This window comes from Lytechinus pictus, chromosome 1 (assembly GCF_037042905.1).
Source record: "Lytechinus pictus isolate F3 Inbred chromosome 1, Lp3.0, whole genome shotgun sequence".
NCBI classification, from domain to species: domain Eukaryota; kingdom Metazoa; phylum Echinodermata; class Echinoidea; order Temnopleuroida; family Toxopneustidae; genus Lytechinus; species Lytechinus pictus.
The window spans coordinates 29,247,755-29,271,090 of NC_087245.1; the positions used below are offsets into that span (position 1 = coordinate 29,247,755).

At 37.5% G+C, this 23,336-nt stretch overlaps 3 protein-coding genes and 1 long non-coding RNA gene across 4 annotated transcripts in view; 1 reads left to right on the top strand and 3 right to left on the bottom strand.

Moving 5' to 3' along the window:
- Nucleotides 1-106: 106 nt before the first annotated feature.
- On the bottom strand, nucleotides 107-4,410 carry LOC135155667 (adhesion G-protein coupled receptor G2-like). The gene is made up of 2 exons (XM_064105489.1): nucleotides 3,490-4,410; nucleotides 107-2,969 (listed from the first exon to the last, which is right to left on the bottom strand). The coding sequence occupies exons 1-2, from the start codon at nucleotides 4,369-4,371 to the stop codon at nucleotides 2,706-2,708; spliced, it is 1,146 nt and encodes a 381-aa protein (XP_063961559.1). The 5' UTR covers nucleotides 4,372-4,410; the 3' UTR covers nucleotides 107-2,705.
- Nucleotides 4,385-7,684, bottom strand: LOC135155244 (uncharacterized). Its single transcript, XM_064104158.1, has 4 exons — nucleotides 7,452-7,684; nucleotides 6,811-7,018; nucleotides 4,879-5,924; nucleotides 4,385-4,390 (listed from the first exon to the last, which is right to left on the bottom strand). The coding sequence occupies exons 2-4, from the start codon at nucleotides 7,001-7,003 to the stop codon at nucleotides 4,385-4,387; spliced, it is 1,245 nt and encodes a 414-aa protein (XP_063960228.1). The 5' UTR covers nucleotides 7,004-7,018; nucleotides 7,452-7,684.
- A 7,121-nt stretch (nucleotides 7,685-14,805) lies between these two features.
- On the top strand, nucleotides 14,806-16,819 carry LOC135154250 (uncharacterized). The gene is made up of 3 exons (XR_010293663.1): nucleotides 14,806-15,180; nucleotides 15,606-15,726; nucleotides 16,601-16,819. It is a non-coding gene; the product is annotated as an uncharacterized LOC135154250 (long non-coding RNA).
- Nucleotides 16,820-19,231: 2,412 nt separating this feature from the next.
- Nucleotides 19,232-23,336, bottom strand: part of LOC135155247 (cholesterol 24-hydroxylase-like) — a 30,366-nt gene continuing 26,261 nt past the window's right edge. Inside the window, exons 12-13 of the mRNA XM_064104163.1 lie at nucleotides 22,472-22,544; nucleotides 19,232-21,734 (exon numbers count right to left, since the gene is read on the bottom strand). Of these exons, the coding sequence (XP_063960233.1) occupies nucleotides 21,594-21,734; nucleotides 22,472-22,544 (214 nt within the window). The 3' untranslated portion in view covers nucleotides 19,232-21,593. The remainder of the gene's footprint in view (nucleotides 21,735-22,471; nucleotides 22,545-23,336) is intronic.

The window sequence follows — 23,336 nt, forward strand, 5'->3', positions numbered from 1 at the left end:
AAATCATGCCCTAGCTGATGTATTGATAGATGCACTAAATTGACAAAACAATTGTGTATATTCAAAATTCATCCCATATAAATCATGAGCCATACACAAAATACATAGTAGTGCAATGCCGCGATATCCATTTATTACTTGCAAGAGTGGTGTATTATGTACAAACAAACTTCAGAAATGTGCACTATTCCTCTAAACATGATAGAGCTAAATTTGGATTTAACAAATTCAAAATGAAAGTTTAAAAAAGAAAATGCTGGTGATCATATGAACTTAATATAAACACATCCGAAAAATAAACGAAACCTTTCACTTACGTGATCCTTTCATTAATTTTTGTGCCAAAAAAATGTTTTTTTGCATCAATTCGTGCAGAATAGTTATTACCACATTATACTAATCAATTATCTTTGTTTTATTTACATAATTTTTAATTCACATGTTTTATGCTATTGATTTTATATAACCTAAGCACTAATCAATTTGTATATCAAACCTGAAAAAATTCAAGCATAGCCCGACGCACGACCGGAACTGTACAGACAAAAAATGAAAAGAAAACCAGCAATTTAGCTTATCTTTTTATCCTGTATAACTATTTTCTGATAAATAAATAAATATGCATAACAGGATTCATCGACCCTTATAAACACACTATAAACGCACTAAACGTGTGTGACGTGAAGTTCCATAAAATGACGAAATAATGGCAAAAAAATGATTTAGATGCTGCCATCTTGGATTATGGGTCAGCACATTTCTTGGACAAAATGGAATTAATAATCCTGTTCCCAGAAGTAAAATCACGGAATGTGGCATTTTGTCCACCAAATACCAAATGTATATCGTTTTCAGTATTTTATTGAATATGTAAAAAAATGATCATATATAGGTTCTAGAAAATGATATGAACCTTATTTACGGTCATAATTCTTGGGGCTAGATGAGTAATGAAGAGAAGGTGGTGCTGGATATACCTATACCCTATGACTACACGATAAGCACACGCCAGTTTATCGCCAAAAACACGCAAGAAGAACGTTGGGTGTGTAAGAGACCCCTTCAGCATTCGTTCAGCTCGCTGCATGTACAGTTGGATGGCAAAGCGTCTAAAGCAGTATGCGTGCGCTGTGTGAGCGCTAGTTGTTCGCCGCCGAACTTGCTACGAATACCAAACGTCCGCCCGCGTTTGACTGGCGTTGGTCCAGTGCGCTCTGTGCATGTCTGGTGTTCTTTTGGCGTGTATAGTCATAGGTCGAGCGTCATGCGTCGAGCTTTGCGCACATTTTTTAGCATTCTAAAAAAAGAGAAAATTCAGACGGTTTGCGTTGAACAGAAAACGTTGGTCTAACGCGCTCGACGAACGCTTAACAATGACGCACATCTAGCGAATGACAACAAAATGACAAAAACTACAAAATTTGCGCCCCTCGTGCAACACACGCGTCACAGGAAAGCGGTGAGAGGCTGGATTTCGTAAAATGGTCTCTAATCAGTTCAATCACAACTTATGGGATAGAGAGAATTTGTCTTTGAAAAGATACAGCACTCTACATTTCGATTATAAACTTGTATTAGCATAAACTACGTACGATTAAAGGCATAATGGTTTGCTTTGTGGATGATCGATCTCTATCGTGTATATTTTCACTGGGAGCTATTAGGAATGGGTACACAATTATAACACGATCATCACCTCTAAATAAACATATCACTCGACTGATCCAATTCGGTGCTCAAGAGTGTGAAATTATTTTTAAAATGTAATGTATAATTTCAAGGACGTAGTTAGGACTTTTCAAAAGCGGTGTCGTGAACGAAGCTAGTGACCAAGTGATGAAGGGTGTAGATGGTGGGAAGCCACTTCCCAAAGGAGAACGCTTTTACTATTTCCTCAAAGGAAACAAGGCTGTACACAGGTTTGTGAGGGTGTTGTGGTTGGGGGCCATACTACGCAAAATATTCGAAAACACAAGACAGCAGCTCGGGAAGTGGCCGAGCTTATCACCATGGTGTTTTACATTGGGGATCGACAAGAAACAATTTGCTGCACATTTTTTTTTTCGAAATGTAGGGGTGAAAGAGTAACTGCCCAAAATTCTTGTTGCGTATAGACATGCATGGGAATGTTTGTCTTTATTAGTTAGACCGATCGTCACATTATTTACTTCTTATTAAGAAAATAAGTATTTCCTTGCTTTATTGGGCCTCGATTGTCCCGGAATCGTTTGTGGATCCACCCCGAGACCAAGGCAACGAACATTACGTCTGATGTCCTCAAAGTCAGATTCATGGAGCACAATACTGATAACAATATGTTATAGTATTTCATTTATGTTTTGTCTCTTTTGAAATTGAATATGGACAAATTATATCAACATAAATATATAGTAGTTAACACGAAATGCAATCCTCAGCTTTAATAAAATAACGGTTTCGGAGAACAAAGGGGCTCGTCTAATAACATGTTCATATGGGAACCTCTGGAATGAGCCATCATGAGAATAAATTATGCTATTTGATTATACATGTACAGATAATTCAAGTTAACTGACACATTTGATAGGTTCTTTCATATTTGGCAATATATAATCATTAAGGAGATTTATAATTTCCTGAAAAGGGGAATCGGTCGAGATTTTGTATAGCAGGTGGTGTCAATGACAGCAGATGCGGTTCAATCCAAAACCCAGACGTCCACCCAATCATATGGATGTATTTCGTACAGAGGTCGTCGTCGTCCTATCCTTGATCCGCTGAGAGGAGCCATGCAGGCTGGTACCCGACGAAACCTTGCCCATCACTAGGCCACGCCACAGATCGAAGACTCTGCGGGTAGCAGCGAAAGCCAGAAATATGTAAACTCCTTGGAGTGAGTTGATGATGATAAAAACATACCAGACAGCTTGCTGTTTGCTGAAAGCAGCTATGAAGCCGAACATCCATGTGAAGCCCATGAGTGAAGAGATCTTTAGTAAAGAGGATGAAATATGACTTGATCAGGGTGGTGTTTCACATCTGACCAATGCTGTCATGCCTTTTATACCGCGCGCAACTAGGCATTTAAGTGAGACTCTAAGTCATACTTAAATATTTGTGAAACACCCCCCTGGTTACAGAACGACACTCATCCCATGCAAAAAAATCCCATTACTTCACTCTAGGTCACCATCAATGTGGCCCCTCTCCAATTAAAAAGGAGTCGCAACAAGACATTCAACATGCATACAAAAAAAAACTTGCAGAACCATGCAAATCCTAAAACAAAAGCCAGTAACTTCTAGTTATACGTTTTCGCGTAACAAACAGTTTGGCATACTTTTGTTTTTTATTATTTTGAATTCGAACGTTTGATACATTAAGAGAGAAGTAAAAATATACATACTCTACACAAGGAACATGTTTGTATCCCCCCTCACACATTTTTTGTCAAGACCCATGTTTTTTTACAGCATGGATAATGGCATTTTCATCTTGGTATATTCCTACCTTAACGGCAATTTTGAAGAGTTCCTGGTGGTCCTTCTGGTTTTCTGTTCCCTCTTGCAAGGTCTTCCTTTCCCTCTTGCTCTTCAATATGCCACGCATCGTATCCAAGAAACAGGAGAAATTGAACGCCAGCAACACAAGGACTGGGACGCCGAATGCTATGAGGTTAGCTTGCCCTCCGCCAATCCAACATGTTTGTTCATCGCCGTAATGCAAATCAATGCCTTCTACGAAGAACATCAGGGCCAGACAGGTAGCCACAATCAGCAGAGGCAACCCTGCGGCTAATGATAAGTAAAATATGAGGACTTTGCGATTTGTTGTCAATACCCTGATCGTCTTGCTGAATCCAAAGGTTCGACGGAGATCGTATGCGATTGAAGAAGACAGGGTGAATGTAGTCAACCATAAGAAGTGCGATATTGCCGCTAGAACGCTGCACAGGCGTTCAGACACCGAGCTCGCCATACCGCCAAACAAGAGTAGGCACTGTGCCACTAGGAGGGTGCCACAAAAGATCATGATGAGCTGGTTGCTGACGAGCCGACGAAGAGATGGAAACGTGATGTAACAGACGAGCGTTGTGAATAGCGACACTAGTGACAGGGTTGTGCCTACAAGGCTAAGGGTTGTTTGTATGGACGAGTAGTAGAAGAAAAAGTCCTGCGTTGTTTCATTAAACGTGCCATTTTGACTCAGGAACTGACACACTCGGATCGTGTCACTATCAAGTAAAACGTATTCGCCAGGTGAAATGACATCACCAGATGGCACGTATTTCAACATGCCACTGTCTCCAAGACGGATAAACAGACTGATGTTAAATACGTAGCTGGGACATAAGAGCTCGTCGGTCGCGGGGATACATCTGAACGTTGACATGTTCTCAGTGGTATCATTTCTATTGGGTATAAAGTTATAACTTGCTGTAAATACTTTAAATCCGTAAGTGGAACGTATGTTTGGGGCCGTGTTGAAGGGTTGCTGGTCGCCTCTCGGGGCAGAATTATTTCTTAGATCCGTAAAATTTGTACAGATACAGTCACCATTACCAAGCAGTGCACATCTACTTGATATGGAAAAAGAGGAGATTCGACACTCGGTGTTGTTTGAAGCGTTAAGAGATAAATCAGTAATCATGCTACTTATGTCGTCGAAATCAGAATCAAGGCATTTTTGGTTTAATTGCCATATGAGAACTGTTTTGTACTGACCACCAAAATCATTCTCTTCGCATTCTATCAAAGTTTGGTTTTTCATAGTGATCAGTAACCGCGCGAAATTACAACTTTCATGTATCAAATGTAGACTTTGGCACAGTCCTTGGTCACTTGTAATCATAGTAGCCGTGACCACTTTGCTTTCGTATGATTCCAGGAGACGGCAAACTGAATCATCTGCTGAGACATCTTTGGCACATTCATCTCCGATCATTTCGTAGCCATCAGAACATGATAGTCTAAGACATGAGCCAATGTATGGATCGAAAACCTCTCCTGACTGACACGCAACTGTTGTTTCAGAAATAACCGTGTTTTCTTGAACTACTTTGATCCCACTCTCAGATGAAAAATCAAAGAGGATGGACAAGGGACTTATAAACGATACAGTTCCAAATCCAGGTCCTCCAGAACATTCAGGGGGACACATTCGTCGACCGGGCGGAAACTGTCCGACGTTGCAGGCGTAACAAACAGGGTTTTTATACGAAACACAGTCTCCATATCTATTCTCCAGGATAATATGCGCGCTAAAAGACGCGCATGCCAACTGAAGTGCCATGTCAGAGAGGGGTGGACATTTTTCTACGTAGTTTACGGAATCCCCAATGCATATTCTCGCCGCTGTTTCCTCTGAAGAAGGAACCACGGAAAATAGACATAACATGTCACGAACTATTTCATCTACTGTTCGCGAGTGGTTTTTCAGGTCTTCAACGACATCATCAGGACAGTGAAGTAATACCTTCCACGGTGTTAGTTTTAAGAGTTCCACTCCGTTACAAATCGCGCAGTATACATTCCTATAGCTTAATATATCATCCAGAGAAAGTGGAATATACTCATAATTGAGTGATCCTAAATGAGCAGATGGGGATTCACATTTCTCCCTCATTTGATCGCTAACAGATGCATCAGAACATTTTGAGATGAGATAGTAATAGGACGAACTTGGAGTTTTTTCTATTCTTTCACAGCTAAAGTAAGAACGGTCGTATCCGTACAAAGTGGAATTGTTGCTGGATTCTCTTGGGTGATCTTTGGACGCAGCCTTAGGGCAGCAGTCACCGAAGAACTGACAAAATTCATCACAAGAACATCCTCGATTACCATCCTCATTTACCATACAAGATTTTTCTGGACAACTGTGCCGGTCGGGGCAAATCGGAATCGTCAAATTTCCTATCGTGACATTCAATGGACCCTCGGATAAATCTGCAGTTGGAGAAAATGAACGCAGAATTGTTGAAATGAAGTGATTGGTAAAGTCCAGTTATTTATTGTTGTTAACATTTGTTGAACGAGTCACCCTCGTGAATCCACTGTATTAGCATAATCATTATCATTAAGATCACTACAGCCACTATTGTTATCCTCCCCGTCGTCTGCGGACAGTCATGCACTTACAAGGCTTTTATCTACATGACCATGATCATCTCGAGATTAAATACTCCTCATCCTCCTCCTTCTACTACTCCTGCTGCATGCTACTACCACTACTACTACTATCATAAATTACTGCCAGCACTTCTTCTTCCACTGATCATGCTGCAGGGCCCTAGGAACTATTTTTTGACTGGGGGTGCTGATGTCAATTTGACAAAAAAAAGGTCATTTTCGTCCCGAGAAATTTGACGAGCAAAAAAAATGGGTTTCTGAAAAAGAAATGTTGGTCATTTTGGGTACATTTCTCAATTTTGTCATACCGTCCAGAAAAAATAGGGGTGTTGCCTTTGGAAAATAATCCACGCTGCATCCCCAAGGAAAAGTTTAGGGGTGCTTCAGCAACCCCAGCACACCCACTTCATAGGGCCATGTGATGCTGCCACTAATATGAAAAAAAAACCAGCTGTTCTTGTATTATATGACATAGTGATATAACGTCTCCATACGCTTCGAGAGGACTTTGTTGCTGCTGCTGCTGCAGCTGCTACTGCTATTAGTACCAAATGATCAGTGTGAGAGCTTTAACCCGCAACATATTATATTCTTTATTAATTACAAAAAATAAAAATGATTTCATTGTATTTTCTAATTCCTAGGAAAAAGAGAAGTGTCGATGCTAATTTATTTATTCGAGAAAAATAATAACACTACTTACTTTGAGGTACCTGATGTGATTGTTCTCCACAATCTATAGCTTGACTATTCATGTCCAGCCCAGTTGAGGACAGAGATGATTCCGTGGTCTCTTGGGATACAGGAGTCACCATCGTTGACGCGATGAGAGTCCTCGTCGTCAATAACAGGACTATCACATTCCGGATGGTAGGTAGATGTTTACTCCAGGCCATTATCACTCTGAAATTCTTGTAGAATTAACGAATAATTTGCATATATTGAAGAAATGTGATTGAAACTATCCTGATAACGTTTTTTTTTTAAATCATTATGTTCACTGCAGCATTTAATTAGCAGCATTGGGTATTTCCTGACACTATTCAAGTACTTAACAGCAAAATCAGAAATACTGTCCAATCTTGGATATCACGAAGTCTGTAAAAGGGTACGTCATCGAATCATTATGAGGTTGGATCTCGACATCATCTTCAGTCCTAACAAAGTGGGAAGGGGCATTCACATGAAAATGGGCCAACTGTCTTTCCTTCATACGGGATTCTGTGACTGGAATACTTATGTTTAATATATAAATCAATAAAAACAATATTTTCATTCTTGAATGAAATATCCCTCCCGTTTTGATGATGATAACAATACTAAATTACATTGAGTGAAACATACCTTCAAAAGCGGTGCTCTTCTTCTACATTCTCTGCATTCAAATCGATGAAGAAGTTTAACTGATAGACCACTGAGCAAGATTATAATTTATAATTAAACACCGGGAAATCTGCAACGGTACAATGTTTCATCGATTGACAAGAAGGGAAATCTGATATATTTAAGTAATTTCTAAGAATGGATTCTCAAATTCTTTTAAGAAGAAAAAAACCTGAGAGGCTCCACTGTATGTCGGTCGCTATAACTGCTTTCGAAGTTTAATGCAGGCCATCATCAACAAACCGCCTTTTAATAAGCATCGGGGTTTCAGAGGCAAACGTTGTAAATCAACTGCCGACATGGCAGCGCCGCGACGTGTCGTTCCGCCTGCTATGATTACTTTCATTGAGATGCATCAGCCTTGTGAACTTCCAAATCATTTCAAGTATAAACATCGATATGTTAACCCATAATTTATGCATAATCAGGGAAACGAAGCAGCGATGGTAAGCTCGATGACCAATAGGCGGCTAGAATGTTCAACTACAGTATGTTACCAACCTGAAGTGTATTCGTTATTTATGCCCAGTATATTATAGTCACCTGTCTACATGGTATATATTTCTTTAATATTTCAAAATGAACATAAAACATTTGCCAGTTTGGAGGGGTTTTTAAATTGTGGAAAGAGTCATATATATCTTGATCAAGGTTATTTTGGTGTTTTTAATGCCATCAAACTATTGTGATGTTTAGTTCCTTCTCAATTATTATTTTCCTATACTAATTTATTTATTGTTGTGGTGGCTGTCAAGACAAACCCTCTAGGGTTTTATACAGAAGCCATTTTCCATTTTTGATCATGTAATTTGATCTAAATCATTGTATTTTGATGACCATATTTTTACCTGTTGATGTAACTTTTTATATAGATAGAATGGAATAAAATCATATTGAATTGATTGAACTGATTGAAAAATATACTTCATGCCATGCTATCATCGTTTTATCTTTAATAACTTGAAACATATTATTTTAACAATGACGCCCAGTCATTAAGAATGTCAATGAAAGCCATTAAAAAACAAAATCTTAACACGCTAAGGCAAGGTAAGAGGTAAGGTGAATGTTAAGAACACTTTACTGTAAAAACGTTGTTTAAAATTTAAAGCGCGTTGTTTAAGTTTAAGCCCGCCACTTTAACAACTACTGCTTAAACTTTTAAACAACTGTTTAAACCTTTTAAACAACTGTTAAAACTTTTGTTTTAAGTTGTTAAAAAAGTTTTAACAACTTGTTGTTAGAGTGAAAGGTTATACATCGTCCTATTTTATTTCTATGAATTTCACGTTTCGAAGGTTGCTAGGTATCTAAAAACGCTGCACTACCAATGATGAAGAAAGGAAAAAACTATAAATTAATGCGACCAGTATTATATTTACCGTAAGCTCTGGCCGTAATGTAATCTATTCCTCTCTATTTATATGGGTTAATTCTGCGACAATAATTTTTTTAAACACCGGAATTGAACCTCCATGGAAACAGCAACGCGATATGGCACCAGGGGAAAGATGGCATTCATGCTGCTTATTTTTAATCAAACAGAGACATCTTCTCGAATCTCTGAGGACCGGGTTTCAAAGTAAGGCTTTCTATGCCCTACAGTTCAATTATGGTAAAGATTGAAATATGACGGTGGTGGTAAGCAATTGTTTACACATTCATCGAATTTTATCATCTGCCCTCGCATCAACGAAATGGATGATTTAATGCAAGACGAAGAAGAATGGGCGAAGGAGAGGAGATGGTTATTCAGTAACACGGTTTGTTACGTTTTCCTTTTCCATGACCTTCTTGACATTTGATGGTTCGTTGAAAATGTTATTAGACCATACAGGAGCATAGCTAGCCTATAATCTACAGCGGAGGCTGCAGTTGTTGTCTTTGCTGTTATGCTGAACGCAATCGATACGTCTGATGTGGCAAAGACTCCGAACTGCGTCTTGCTTTGGATGTTTGTTTTTTAATTATTATTATCGACAATGAAATGACGCCAGTTTTTCGTACGAGAACTTCTCATGTATAATAATAATGAATAAGAAATCCGACCAATCAAAAATACGTTGGAAAGAAGAAGCTAATGATATCTAATATGTAAGTCATGTGACATTGCATCACTTTCTTCATCCAAAATGGCGAGTACGAGTACACGCGAGAAACTTCTGCGAGAAAGTTTGGATCCCGAGTTTGGATTATGCTGCCGATAAACTCGGCATTCCTAGTGGGAAATTCTGAGACCTTCAAGAATCTGCCATTCGTAGCGTTATTGACGACGGGAAGAATATATCTGTTGCTTTACCAACAGGATATGGAAAAGGGCACCAGGCAACCAGGCAATCCCTTTGTTTTACGATTATCTTCGCGATCACGGCTGTTATGATGGAGATGTCTCAAGTCGTTGGCACACGACCAGCAATACAGGAACCGGTCCCGGTACCACCACATGTCAAACGGCGAGATCATGGGGAAATACGAATTGATAATCGTTAATTTGACGTCAGGTCTTTCAAATATACTTGAAAATTAAAGTGTGTCGAAATATTTAATATATTATATAACGGTTGTTTAAAAACATTAAAACGTTATTTTTGTAGATATTGGCCCGTCTTTTGAAGTCAGGTTTAACTTAGACCAAGGTCTAACTCTGTACTAAAATTATAGGGAGCCAAAAAAAGTTTATATTGTATATTTCTTATGTTTACTATTTTGTTTCCTTTTGTTTTCATAAATGAAGAAAAGTACTTCAGTTATCATTCCCAGACATTTATGAACAATTTTGGTGTCATGTGAGTTAAAGAATTAGATGTGTACTGTAAGGGATTTGTGCCCCAATTGGCTCTCCATAGTTAAACCACAACTTTAAACCAGGGTTTAATTTAAACCCGACTTCAGATTACGGGCCATTAAGTAATATGTATTCCTATCTCTTATCCCCATTAAATAATGGACGAGCGGAATCTTTTTCTTTGCGACTTCCTATATCTGATTGGTCGAACGTAACTCCGGTCTGCCGTATTTGGCGCGGTTGTTGAATTATACATAGATCCGCAATTTTGAATAAACATGAATATTGATTAGGCAGACAGGAGTGTATAGGCGGTGGTTGTAGTCTTTGCCACACCAAACGTATATATTGCGTTAGCATAACAGCAAAGACAATAACTGCAGCCTCGCCTAGACTGTAGGCTAGAGCATATAGCGGGCTTTTTTTTGGGGGGGGGTAAAAATAAGAGTGATGGTCTTGAATAGAATGGTGCAGCTTTGCTTTAGCATCGATCAGAGATCAAGCCTCGATGAAGAATGTTTTGAATTAAGAGTAACTGCAGGAGGCTGGAATATATAAGTGATCTCGACGCACACCACTAATGGGATCCGGCAAGTAATGGTTGGAAAAATATTCATATAAAATCAACGGTGCATATCTGAACAATTTTTTTCATATGGACATAGAGAGGGATTACTACTGGATCTGTTCAGTCCCATGGGAGAGCAGTAATTTGTCAATGCTGGATTTTTGGGGAACTTAATTAGTTGCCCAAGAAACCATGTGAGCACTGTGACTGCAACCAAGTTTGCAAACTTTGCATGTAGTCTTGGTTTGAGCCCCTGTAGCGCAAAAAAATACTCGAAAACCCCTTTTCATATTTTTAGCGTTTGAAGGATATTGGATGAACTAGCAAATCATAAAGGTGTGGATGATGTCATTTTTAAGACTTATTTTTGGCGATTTTTTCAAATCTCATTTTTTTTTAACACATGAGTCTATGGGGGAAATAGTTAGTGGTGTGTGCCCTGAAGGAACCTTGCTTATTTTTGTTGCGGATAAAGAATTCCGCATACTTCGAACGTACGCTCACACACACTCGCGCGCGCACCCCCACACACATGCCCTCTCACACATATAACCAGCAAATTCGATTCAATTCGTTTACATGCAGAATGCAAATAAAAACACAGACAGAAATGCATACAGAAATATACAAGCAAGATTTTATTCCGAGACAGTCACTTAATAATTAACTTTCATTTCAAATACCGATGAAGAGCTTTGCGTAATTACGAGATGGGCGCACGATGATTTCCAAACAAAATACAAGTTGGTTACCATCACCCGTACACACTTTTAAGCACATATATTTTCAATTAGATTACGTAAAGTTTCTTCTGCGGAATTGAATCTCGTGCTGAAAATGCACTAATCCCACATCTAGTCTATATATTATTCAATCGACGCTGTACGTTCCCTGATAGCAGACACGGTCGTAATGACGTCATAATCTGGTCATAAACTGGTAATACTGGTCGTACGTCGTATGTACGACGTCCTTACGACGTCATTTTGACGACTTTGAACGGCAACTTTATTTTGCATTTTTGTATGACCAGATTATGCCGTGATTACGACGTCATTTACTGACCAATCTACGACAAGTAAATTTGCATCTTTATCTGACCACATTATGACGTGATTATGACATTTATTTACCAATCAACGACGATGAAATTTGCATTTTCATACGACCTTATTATGACATGATTATTTGCGAATCAACGACGAGGAAATTAACAATTTTATTTTCAAAGCGCATACTATTTTTTTGCTATTTTTTTCAACCTTGTCATGTTAGCAAGGCTATTTTATATTTAGAAAGGAAAAATATAAAGAATTATAGTACAGAAACAAAAATTAGGGAAATAGAGCTATGATCATTCTTCAAAGAAAAAAAAGCTCCAAAAGCAGAGGCAAAAATAGTAATTTCTTGACTGGTTGCCTACCAAAACCAAATAAGAAGAAGAAGAAGCTTTTTATGTCAAAGAAGTTCGTATCTACTTGTAAACTTATTTCTTACTTGATATGCAGACCCCGACTCACCCCACCCCATCAAAATTCCTGACTCCGCAGAATTCGCCGGGTGCGACGTACGTGCTGGTGGCGGGCTTGCGCATGCGCACTGCAACCGCCAAGTCGCCAACATTTGAAAAAGGTATTCCCTATTATTGCCGTTTATCGAACGAGAAGTGCGACGGAGAAGGCCGTTAATAATTCAACTACTTAAAGGACAAGTCCACCCCAACAAAAAGTTGATTTGAATAGAAAGATAAAAATCAAACAAGCATAACACTGAAATTTCATCAAAATCGGATGTAAAATAAGAAAGTTATGACATTTCAAAGTTTCGCATAATTTCACAAAACAGTTATATGCACATCCTGTTCGGTGTGCAAATGAGGGAGCCGATGACATCACTCACTCACTATTTCTTTTGTATTTTATTATATGAAATATGAAATATTTTTATTTTCTCTTCACTGTCATGTGAAACGGAGTTTCATTCCTCCCTGAACACATGGAATTCCATTATTTTAACATTTTGTGGTTCAAACAAGGAGGTCCTAATTGTCAAACTCGTAAAAATTGAAATATTGTATAATTCAAACAATAAAAAACAAAAGAAATAGTGAGTGAGTGACATCATCGACTCTCTCATTTGCATATCACTGAGTTGAGCATAGAACTGTTTTGTGAAAAATAAGCGGAACTTAAAAATGTCATAACTTTCTTATTTCACATCCGATTTTGATGAAGTTTTCAGCGTTATTCATGTTTGATGTTTCTATATTTATTCAACTCAACTTTTTTCTGGGATGGACTTGACCTTTAAAGAACACGGGTCAGATTTGGACAACGTCTTCGAAGACATTCGCAGTAAATTAGATAACCATTTTCTATGATTTTCTTTTCGTAATTTGTTAAATGGCGGGGCTTGCACGAGGTTTCGTCACTGACACTGGCAATCCCATCCCGTCCGGCGCTCGCTCGGCCGGCGTGGCTGCGCCGAGCACCCGCTGTGGACAACTGGCCGGTGGGCCTGGTCAAGTCTGCACACCTAACCGCTATAAAGATTTGAGTTAAGATTTAACATAAATTTATTTTCATTTCACAAAATCTTTCAATTGATGATGTTCCTTATATTCTTATAAGTGTGCAAAAAATCTCATAAAAATTGAAAGAAAAAAAATGATTTTCCGGAAAAATTTTCGGTCATGCCTCATGCTACATCATTCCAGAGTCATTTTCAATGTCAGATTTAACAAAATGATTGATAGTAGCAGTGCCCTATGACTTTGTCTGCACACCCATTCACTTAATTTACACACGATGCGAGGATTTCGATGAGAAGGGCTGCATTTTGAGGCCGTCACGTGATAAAATGCCCTAAATTCATTATTTTCCAGCATTTTGATTAAGATTTTTAATGAATAGATCTGTTTATGACATTTCAGGAAAAAGAGAGGGAGACCCAAAACCACCTGTACCGGCGACACACATGGGGAGATGAGGAGATGAAGTCGGTGAATATGACCTGGCCCGGGGGAGTTTCCAGAAGAAGGCTCAGAATCGCCGGATGCCAGGAGTGGAGATCCTTCGTAGCTGCCCTACATGCCAGGAGGCATCGGGCAGTAGGTAAGTAAGTAGGCTACTTCAGGTGTACGTAGCCTGGAGGCTCCTGGAGAGTAAAAATCATTCTACTATACGTGAGCTTACTCTCCGCGGAACCTGGGACGGGATGCCATTGCTCTATGCGCACCGAGTACTTTAGAGACAGCAATGTTGCTCCAAAATACTCGTTTTCTTTAAGGTGTTGAGCCCAAACTTATGTAAATGGGCTAAAGGTATATTTACCCCGCATGCACTAATGGTGCGTGTATTTATTCCAGTAAATAGGGAAAAATTAGAAAAATAATTAAGAACACGAGCATTTACTTACAGTCTGTTATTGTTGCCATCTTGCCGTCTTTGTTATCGTAGCCTAGATATACAAGACGCGTAAAGAGGGCGACAATCCCGACCTTTCGTTTGAGGACGCGCACGCTTATTTACCACGGTAGGTGATTTTGGAAGAGACTTTTTGGGCCCCTCATCATGGTCGTAAAACTCTGTCCTGCAATGCAAATTGTGTGACATGAAATTTTTTTTTCGTGTCGCATCTGCGACGGAAACATTCAATATGCGCTTCGTGTGCAAAATTCTGGTTGCTACTATGGTAACAGCGATATATCCGATTGAGGACGACTTTCCAAAGCCACATTTGACTCCTCCTAGAGCTCGAGAGGCCGCCCGGGGGGCCCACTTCCATTGATTAGTGGATACCAGGAGCGACCACGCGTAAAAGGGAACAGAGTGGGCAAGTACGTTACGTATAGGCCTATGTAACGTTTTAAGGGTGTCAAAACGATGTTTAAAATGCTGAAAAAGGGATATATATCCAATACTTATAGGGTTTCACAAGCCAAATATTTGTTAAGAGATGCATTTTCATAATCTGGAAAAGACTTGCTTCCCTTGTTTAGGGTACTTTTCGAAACCCCATGGTCGTGCCTGGTATCCACTCATCAATGGAAGTGGTCCCCCCGGAATTTGAATCTAATCCCCCATTTCTGGGGAAAGTAAAACATAATGCCCATTAAATCGTGTGCGAGAGGCATATCGTTTGTGTAGAAGGAGTAAACAATAGAACAAAGAAACCCGTAAGTTCAAACGTATTGCATATGCTGTGTACAGAAATGGTTTCGGCTAGAGAGGTTGATCTGACCCATGAAATCAATTGCCAGTGATCCACCAATAATCCACATTAAATGCAATATCGATTCGATGGACTGCAATGATCTATATCTAAGCCTTCATTCAGTAAGTTTTTCATCACTCAATATGTACTCGATTTGTTTGAAAAACCACTTTCTTATCCATGTCATAATCTATTTAGGTCCTGCATTTCGAATATCTCCAGCCATTAGTCGTAATATACATGTATGTATGGTGCGGGTGTCGCGGGAAAGGATTTTGCACACGAAAAGCAGATCTGTAGGGCCTGTAATCCCCCTGTAACACAAAGCTTAGCATTGATTGTAAGAGCAGTTTTCTACGTTTGATTCTATTGACTATAATGTACAATCAATCTTAAAAATCAAGTGTATGATTAAGCGTTAACTTTTGTGTTAGGGGACCCTAATATTAGCGTCCGTGAGGATTGCGAAAGGTCCCAAATATCATGAGCAGTGCCAACTTAGATTTAAAAAACTTGCATCGGCCGATAAATATTGTCTTTTTTGCAGCCCTGGTAGAAGCATCATCATCAGATGCATTAGATCAGCTTTGATCTTGATACCATCATTCAGACTCTCAGCTGTATCGTTATAGATGGATAAAAAGAACAATATTCATGCAGATTAAATCGTGAGTACAAATTCATCCTTTTTGGAAGGGATTTGAATATTATTTTATTATTTTTATTATATACATATGCATGAATATGAGATGCCTGTTTGGATGTAGTTTCCTATCACACACAATTTCTGCAAATCATGTCTTTTGTAAGCCTTAGTGGTGAAAACACATCACAAGGCTATGGTAAAATTACATTTAGTAACCACACTTCATTCGTCAGCATGTTGAACTAATGTTTGGAATATATTTGAAACTTAGTTACCCAGGTAATGCCAAACAGTAAACACCATTTGATTTTTGTGAGTCCACTCTGAAAAAAAAGTTAAGTAATTTTAATTATGTAACCACTCTGATACAAAGCTTGTCTAATGCTCTTACAAGCATGGGCGGAAATCCCGGGGGGGGGGCGTGTCCCCCTACTATTTTGTATTTTTTATGATGGAGAAAAATTCATTATTCACAATCAAAATAATACATGTTTTTAGGTCCAAATGATCTTACATCTCGATTTTTTTTTTAAATGACCTCACACTTTGTGTGATAACCTTTTTTTTTTGCTTGTCAAATTTTCCAGCCCCTGGTCCCCCTACATTTTGGGACAGATTTCCGCCCATGCTTACAAGGTTCATGCTGTTGTCAATTCAAACATAATATATAGGCATAAGGGAAACATCATCACTTAACACGTGCATTTATAATCACATCAGAATTGATCTTCACTATGTGAAATTGGCAACTTGTAATTACTTATTTAAACTGATGGAATTACCCCATAACCATTAAAAACACATAAAAAAGCATGAATTAAAATCGTATTTACAAAAAAAAAAAAAGTGTTTTTTTTTTCAAATAAATTGTCTCTAAAATTTCCTTCCTTATACAGAGATGGTTTAGAGGTCTTGAGGGCATCATGCCCCCCCCCCCCTGGCCCCTGGCTCTGGCCGTACTTGCCTTTTATTAAATGTCTGTGATCATTACTTTACCACGCACCTACATAATTAAGTACTGGTGATGCAGCTTTCTCCTCTACTGCTCCAAGGCCATGGAATTAGCTGCATCCTCTCCTCCAATTGTCAACAACCTTGGATCAATTCAAATATAATTTGAAAACCTACCATATTCGTGCTCATCTTTGCTCGTGTGCTGACTAGGATGGCGTCTCAAAGCGCTTTTTATCTCGCAAAAAACTTCGTTGTGTAAATGCGAACAGGCATTGAGATCAAGCATAAGGGTAACCATGGATATGGCTTTGATTACTTTTTTAACAAAACTGACAAATTCATCAAAATAGGACAAGGAATAATAAAGTAATGAATGACATTCTAACCTGAGCATTATTTTGGTGAAAGAGCTCTTAGCATATGCAAGAAGCAAGCTGATGATGGCATACACGTATCCCCAACTTATTATTTTGTAATTCATCATATAATATAATTGCTGAGAAATGAGCAAAATAAGCATGTAATTTTATCAAATGTCAGGTATTTTTTTAATCAATTATAATACACTGTCCTGTCCCACATGTGCTTTTCTGTATTAGTGATCATCAGAATTATCAATTTTAAGTTAAACATTTATGATTTTACAAAGATACAAGTTTACATTAATGTACCAGATCTACATCATGTACACTATTTTGACAATTAACCTCGATTTAAAAGACTTTCTCAAGAAATAATTGTTTGCTGCAACTACTGTCTTTTACCTCTAAGTGAAAGTGTAATACAACCACAAACTTTTCATCAGAATTAATGTACATGTATGAGTATTTCACCCAAATGCAAGCTTTCATAAATCCTGAAATCTTTGCATCTCGGGTATTTCATTTTTTTACTTACAGTATATTTTTACCTACATTACATAGCTGTCTAAAGTTAAAGGTATATTTAATTACACTTTCAACAAGAAAGCCATATTCTTGGAGATCATTATTATTCATAATGACTCTGTTATATATTAATGTGTAATTGTTTCATTCCTTTGACCCTAATACTGCATTTTAGTAGAAAAGTGTGCTTTTTATAATCTATTTAGAGTTTTTAAACTTCAGTTTTTTCCTTTTTTGCTGGTAATGTCCTGTTATACAACTTTTGGCAAAGTGCCTTATATGATTATTGCTAGATGGAATATTTCATCGCAAGCAGTTTCTTTGTTTACACGATAAAACTCTATTTTGAAATGGTAAAGATCGTTCTCCTTCCCATTTCAGTTATTAAAAGTTATAAGCCCCATGCTTTTAGAAATGTATATTTCAGAAAAGTTTGATTCTTCTTGATAAACATTCATTATATTAAAAAAATATTGCTTTCAAATCCAAGTACTATTTAAGCATATTTTGGCTTTACACGCATTGAATTAGTGACTTCTAAAGCATTCGTGGTTTTCTACTTCACTGAGCATCGTTAGTTGATTGATAATATTGAATATGATGTTCGATGCTGTACGATGATGTCATCAATGTCATGAAATGAAATAAATATAAGCATTATTCATGCAATACAATCCGATTATATTCGTATTCATTATGTATTATATCATAAGCTGTAGGATTATAAAACGATTGTGTTCATTCTGCAGAGAGTCCCCCTCCCCTTATACTCTTTCGAGGAATTTCAGTTACATAATTATTACAATGAAAACACATACTAAATGAATAAAAGCAAATTTAGTACGAGTCGATTTCAAGAAGTCTTTCGATAGCTTCATTTTTGTTTCTTTTTTTTTTTACAAATGTGTTTTGAAATTGAATTCCATTTGCCTCAAATGTCAAATAATCCGATAAGCTTTTTTTTTTTTGTAATATGTACATTTTCAGATTTGTTCCAATATGCGTGAGTAATTCATTGAGTGAAATATCGGAACTATGCGGCAGAATGCCCTTTATGAAAATAGTTAAGATCAACAAGGATTTAGCTATGCCGTCACTGGCGTATGGAAGAGGGGGAAGGAGTTCCACCGCCAAAGGAGAAAGAAAAAGAATGAAATGGAAATAAAAGGAAAGGGAAGGGTGAAATAAGACACTGTGTATTTTTTATATATATATATTGAGTCAATGAATATATTTCAGTCGAAATATACAAGCCTACTGCCAAGATTAAAAAAGGTTTTTAAAAATACATGAAGATATTTCTAAGACTTTACAGTTTACGTCCTCGTTCCATAACTTATGAAACCTTGCTCTACCCCCCTCACGTCACTGTAGACTTGGCTCACCAATACATTTAAACACACAATTATTGCAAGCCATCCTTGGATAAAAAAAAAAGTTCCTACCTCTTTGGTAATGATGAGTTATTTCATCCATTTTAGACTAACTTCGATTAAACCTAGATGCCGTTTCACAAAACTAAAATGAAGGTATTTCGTTAACTACGGCAAGCCATCTGATTGCATTCGCCACTTGTCTCTTTTTCTAAATGCAAGTCACATAATATAAAACTTGTTGGATTTATTTTCTCTCGAACTGTATTTGAATTGCGAAAGAATAATGATGTATTGAATGAAAAGTAAGATATGAAACAAAATAATTACCTTATTTATTTATTAATTTATATAAAACATGTAAGATCTATTTTCTCTCGAACAGTATTTGAATTAGGAAAGAATAATGATGTATTTGAATGAAAAAATGAAGAAAAAAAAATAAAATAGTTGTTTATTCATTTGTTTGATTTAGGGAAAGAATATACGACATATTGGCGATTGAAGTTCCACAATTACTAACCAGGGATGGCCCAAACGAAACTTGTTCCGATTAAAAAGTGTTCCACATATACATGAACTGAAAAGACGTATAAACAATAATAAAAACACATAGATGTGTTGGCGCAAGGGAACTCGAATTCATTAGAGAGGGGCAATAATCTAGGTAATTATGAAAGACGAATTAATACATGATATTCGAGAAGTCAATCAGGTTGAAAACATTCGAATCTGAATAAGAAACAAGAATAGAGCAATTAAATCCCATGTTTCATAGATGCAGGCTATGTTACAATGGAAAACACTCCGTCCCTCGGATAGGACGTTAATGGAGGCCCCGTGTAGAGGAGAGTAACCACCTTTGCACGTTAAGAACCCACTGCACTATTCGTATAAGAGTAGGGGGAAACCCCGGTGTAGTGGTCCACCTGCATTCCCCCAATCAGTTATATCGGGAGGAGAGACCTGCGGGTCATAGTGATTCAGTTCGCTTTTCTCTTCCCAGGCACAGGTGACGCCAAAACAAATAATAATAATAATAATAAATCAACCCTAATACATGTAATAGTCAAAATGAAATGTGCGCACATGACATGTATTGATTACCATCGCATACATTCGTAATTCCGAAGCTTCGTTATTCCGAAGGTTCGTAATTCCGAAGGTTCGTTAGGCCGAAAACGAAATGAGGTTCGTAATTCCGAAGGTTCGTTAATCCGAAAACGAAATGAGGTTCGAAATTCCGAAGGTTCGTTAGTCCGAAAACGAAATGATTAACGAACCTTATTTCGTTTTCGGACTAACGAACCTTCGGAACAACGAACCTTATTTTGTTTTCGGATTAACGAACCTTCGGAACAACGAACCTTATTCCGTTTTCGGATTATCGAACCTTCGGAATAACGAACCTTCGGAATAACGCCACAAATGTTCGGATTAACGAACCCTATTACGTTTTCGGATTAACGAACATCGAGGTATAGGCAATTTACGTGTTTCGGAATTACGAACCTTCGGAATAAAGAACCTTCGGAATAACGAACCTTCGGAATTACGAAGTGTAACCGATTACCATAGCCATGTTTGAAATATTCGAATTGTAAATCACATTGTAAGTCTAACTAATAGTCTAGAGGAAATTTGCTATCATTGCCTGCAATTGTTAGTATATTCAATGATAATTCTTCCCATCAGGCCGTCTCTGTCTGTGAAACAACACCTGGATCACTGTTTATTTCACGATATGGCCTCAAATGGTAGCCACAAAGGCATGTTTATCGATTTAATTACAAGTTGATTTCAAATTTGGCGACCATTCCGTGAATTTATAACACACAGGTCATTCCAGTGTCAAGTTGAATAAGTGCAATCGAGTGCAATCCACGACACCATAGTTTCCAAATGATTTATTGCAGGGATGTAGCCATATCAAATTGATCATTAAAGGTCAATTAGAGATTTATGACTAGGGTTCGGAAGTATATTGAATTAAAGCCTCATCCTTTTATTTAAGTGTCTACATCCGGTGCTTCATTTCAGTTTTGAGAATTCATTTTATTCAGATTTTTTTGTAAAAAAAAACCCAAATTATGATCGGTTATTTTCACTGCCATCCGGTGTGTAATAGGGAGCATTAGAATGGACCAATAGTATGCAATATGTTCAGTGCTTCAATCTTGCCGTTTCCTTAGATATGGCTAGGAGATATATGAATAATATTTTGAATTTTAAATAAATATGCTATTCTATTTAAGGTTCTCTAAGTGATGGCATTTCATACGTGCCTGTTGAGTGTTAAAAGCTGTTCGTAAGTTACGATGACTCTACAACTGACTAATGACCCATTCTTCAGGTAGATGATAATAGAGCTGACTTAGCACCAATATAACTTTGCCTATAATAATATGTTCCAGTCGTGCGTCAAGTAGTGTGTAACTTTACGAACAACTTCACGAATCACACACCAAGCTGTTCGCAAGTTAAGAGTGACTTCAAGAACGACTGGTGATCCTTTCTCACGCGCTAAACCATCGCAAATTAGCTTTTTGCTGTATATCATTTACCACAAGGAAGGATCACCAGTGGTTCTTGAAGTCGCTCGTAACTTTTACGAACAGCTTTATAAAACGGCCCCCAGGTTTGGGATATTGCGTAAAGGAAACTAAACGCCGAGTTTAGTCTCGAAGGCTGATGTAAGTCATACATCTGTCCAAAGGTTTATTGGAGACATTCGCCAGGATGATGTGGCGTTGGGACTGTTCCAATCTAAAATCGAAGCTCTGCAGCAGCTTTGCCAGGATCACTTTTGATTCGATCTGTACAATGGAAAATCCAGAATATTTCATTTTGGAGAAAATCCAGTTGGAAGAGAATCAGTGATTATCATATTGTTGTGTCAGCAGCAGTAGTCATTAGTAGTTTAAATTCGTTGACAATATTAGTGAATATGAACAACAACAAATGATTTTGAAGGTTTGTGAAATTATCGGTAACAATCGGGTTTACGTATGTACATCTATAAACATTTATGTTTCAACGACATAAATATTGAGTAATACTAGTAATAGATTTATACAATTTGAGAAAGCATCTTTATTAGATGTATTTGTCAATGTGATCATCGAATAGATTTTTAAATGCTGTACAGTAATTTCTTCTTGTTAAATATTCAGACAGCTAAAGAAGACTTCTTATCAGGTTATATAAAGGAAGGAAAAGTCTGGGGGACTTCGATTTAAGCTAAGGCTACCATTATTCTCTATCCCTATTTTTTCCACAACATATTAAATGAGAAAAAAAAAAGAGTTGTCAAAGCGGATGCACGTGTATAATTTCTCACACCTATGAGGTGGTGGTAGTAGCAGCAGCAAGCAGCGTCAGAGGCAGTAGCAGAAGTAACCTCTCATGACGCATTGCAACAAATGGGCACTTCGAAGTTTTCTTCGTTAAATTTATCAAGATATAAGTAGCCAAATTGTTTTGTACAATGTAAGAATAGACGGTTCAATAAACGGACAATAAGCAGAAAACAAATCAGTGAAATATATCCTACCAGAGCTAATTGCTGTCCGATACAATTCCGTTGACCAATAGAGAAAGGAAAGTAGGCAAAGAGGTGTCGTGGACTGCAAGTATACATAAAAAAAAAAAATCTGAGTGTGATTTTGTCTTCAATACAAATAAGAATGACAATGGTGAAGATGGTGACGTGATGATATTTCCCAATGTGGTATTTTCCCCATGTGAATTTTTAATCGACGTCTTTTTATCGTTTTAAAGCATGAATTGGAAGAGGGTGGATATCTTCCGGTTTTTACGAGTAATTAATATGAATGTCCAATGTGACACTGTAGCAGTAAATGTATGTGGAATATTGGAATATTCAAATGTCACTGACATTTCAAGTTATACAATTTTATCTATCTACTATACAATTCAACATGAATTAAAAACAAAATATATATGATTGCACCAATTACACTAATAATGTCCGTCCCGTATCACAGCGAGTGTAAGACATTCATCTCTAAACATTTTACCAATTTTAAGGTAATCTGCATAAGATTGGTTAGAATAGGCAATTCACAAGAATTAAAACTTTTCATAATGTGTAAAAGCAAGAAGTGATAAGAATATTTGGGAATATTTGTTTGCTAATTAAATTCACAGTTTCAATAGACTGCTCAGTTTATCGTAAAGAAGACTGTGTATTCAATATAATCTGCGTATAGAAGTGCACTGGCATTCAACGAATTATAGCGCTGTGTCTACTTTATCTTCAATGTGAAAATATTTCAAGTCTTTATATTTCAAGTCTTATTGAAAATATTGATGAAAATATGAAAACATCGGAAACTTCTGGACCAAATTGGCTCATTATTCCGTTGAGTGTGGTATTGACTTTTCCTCACCCAAGT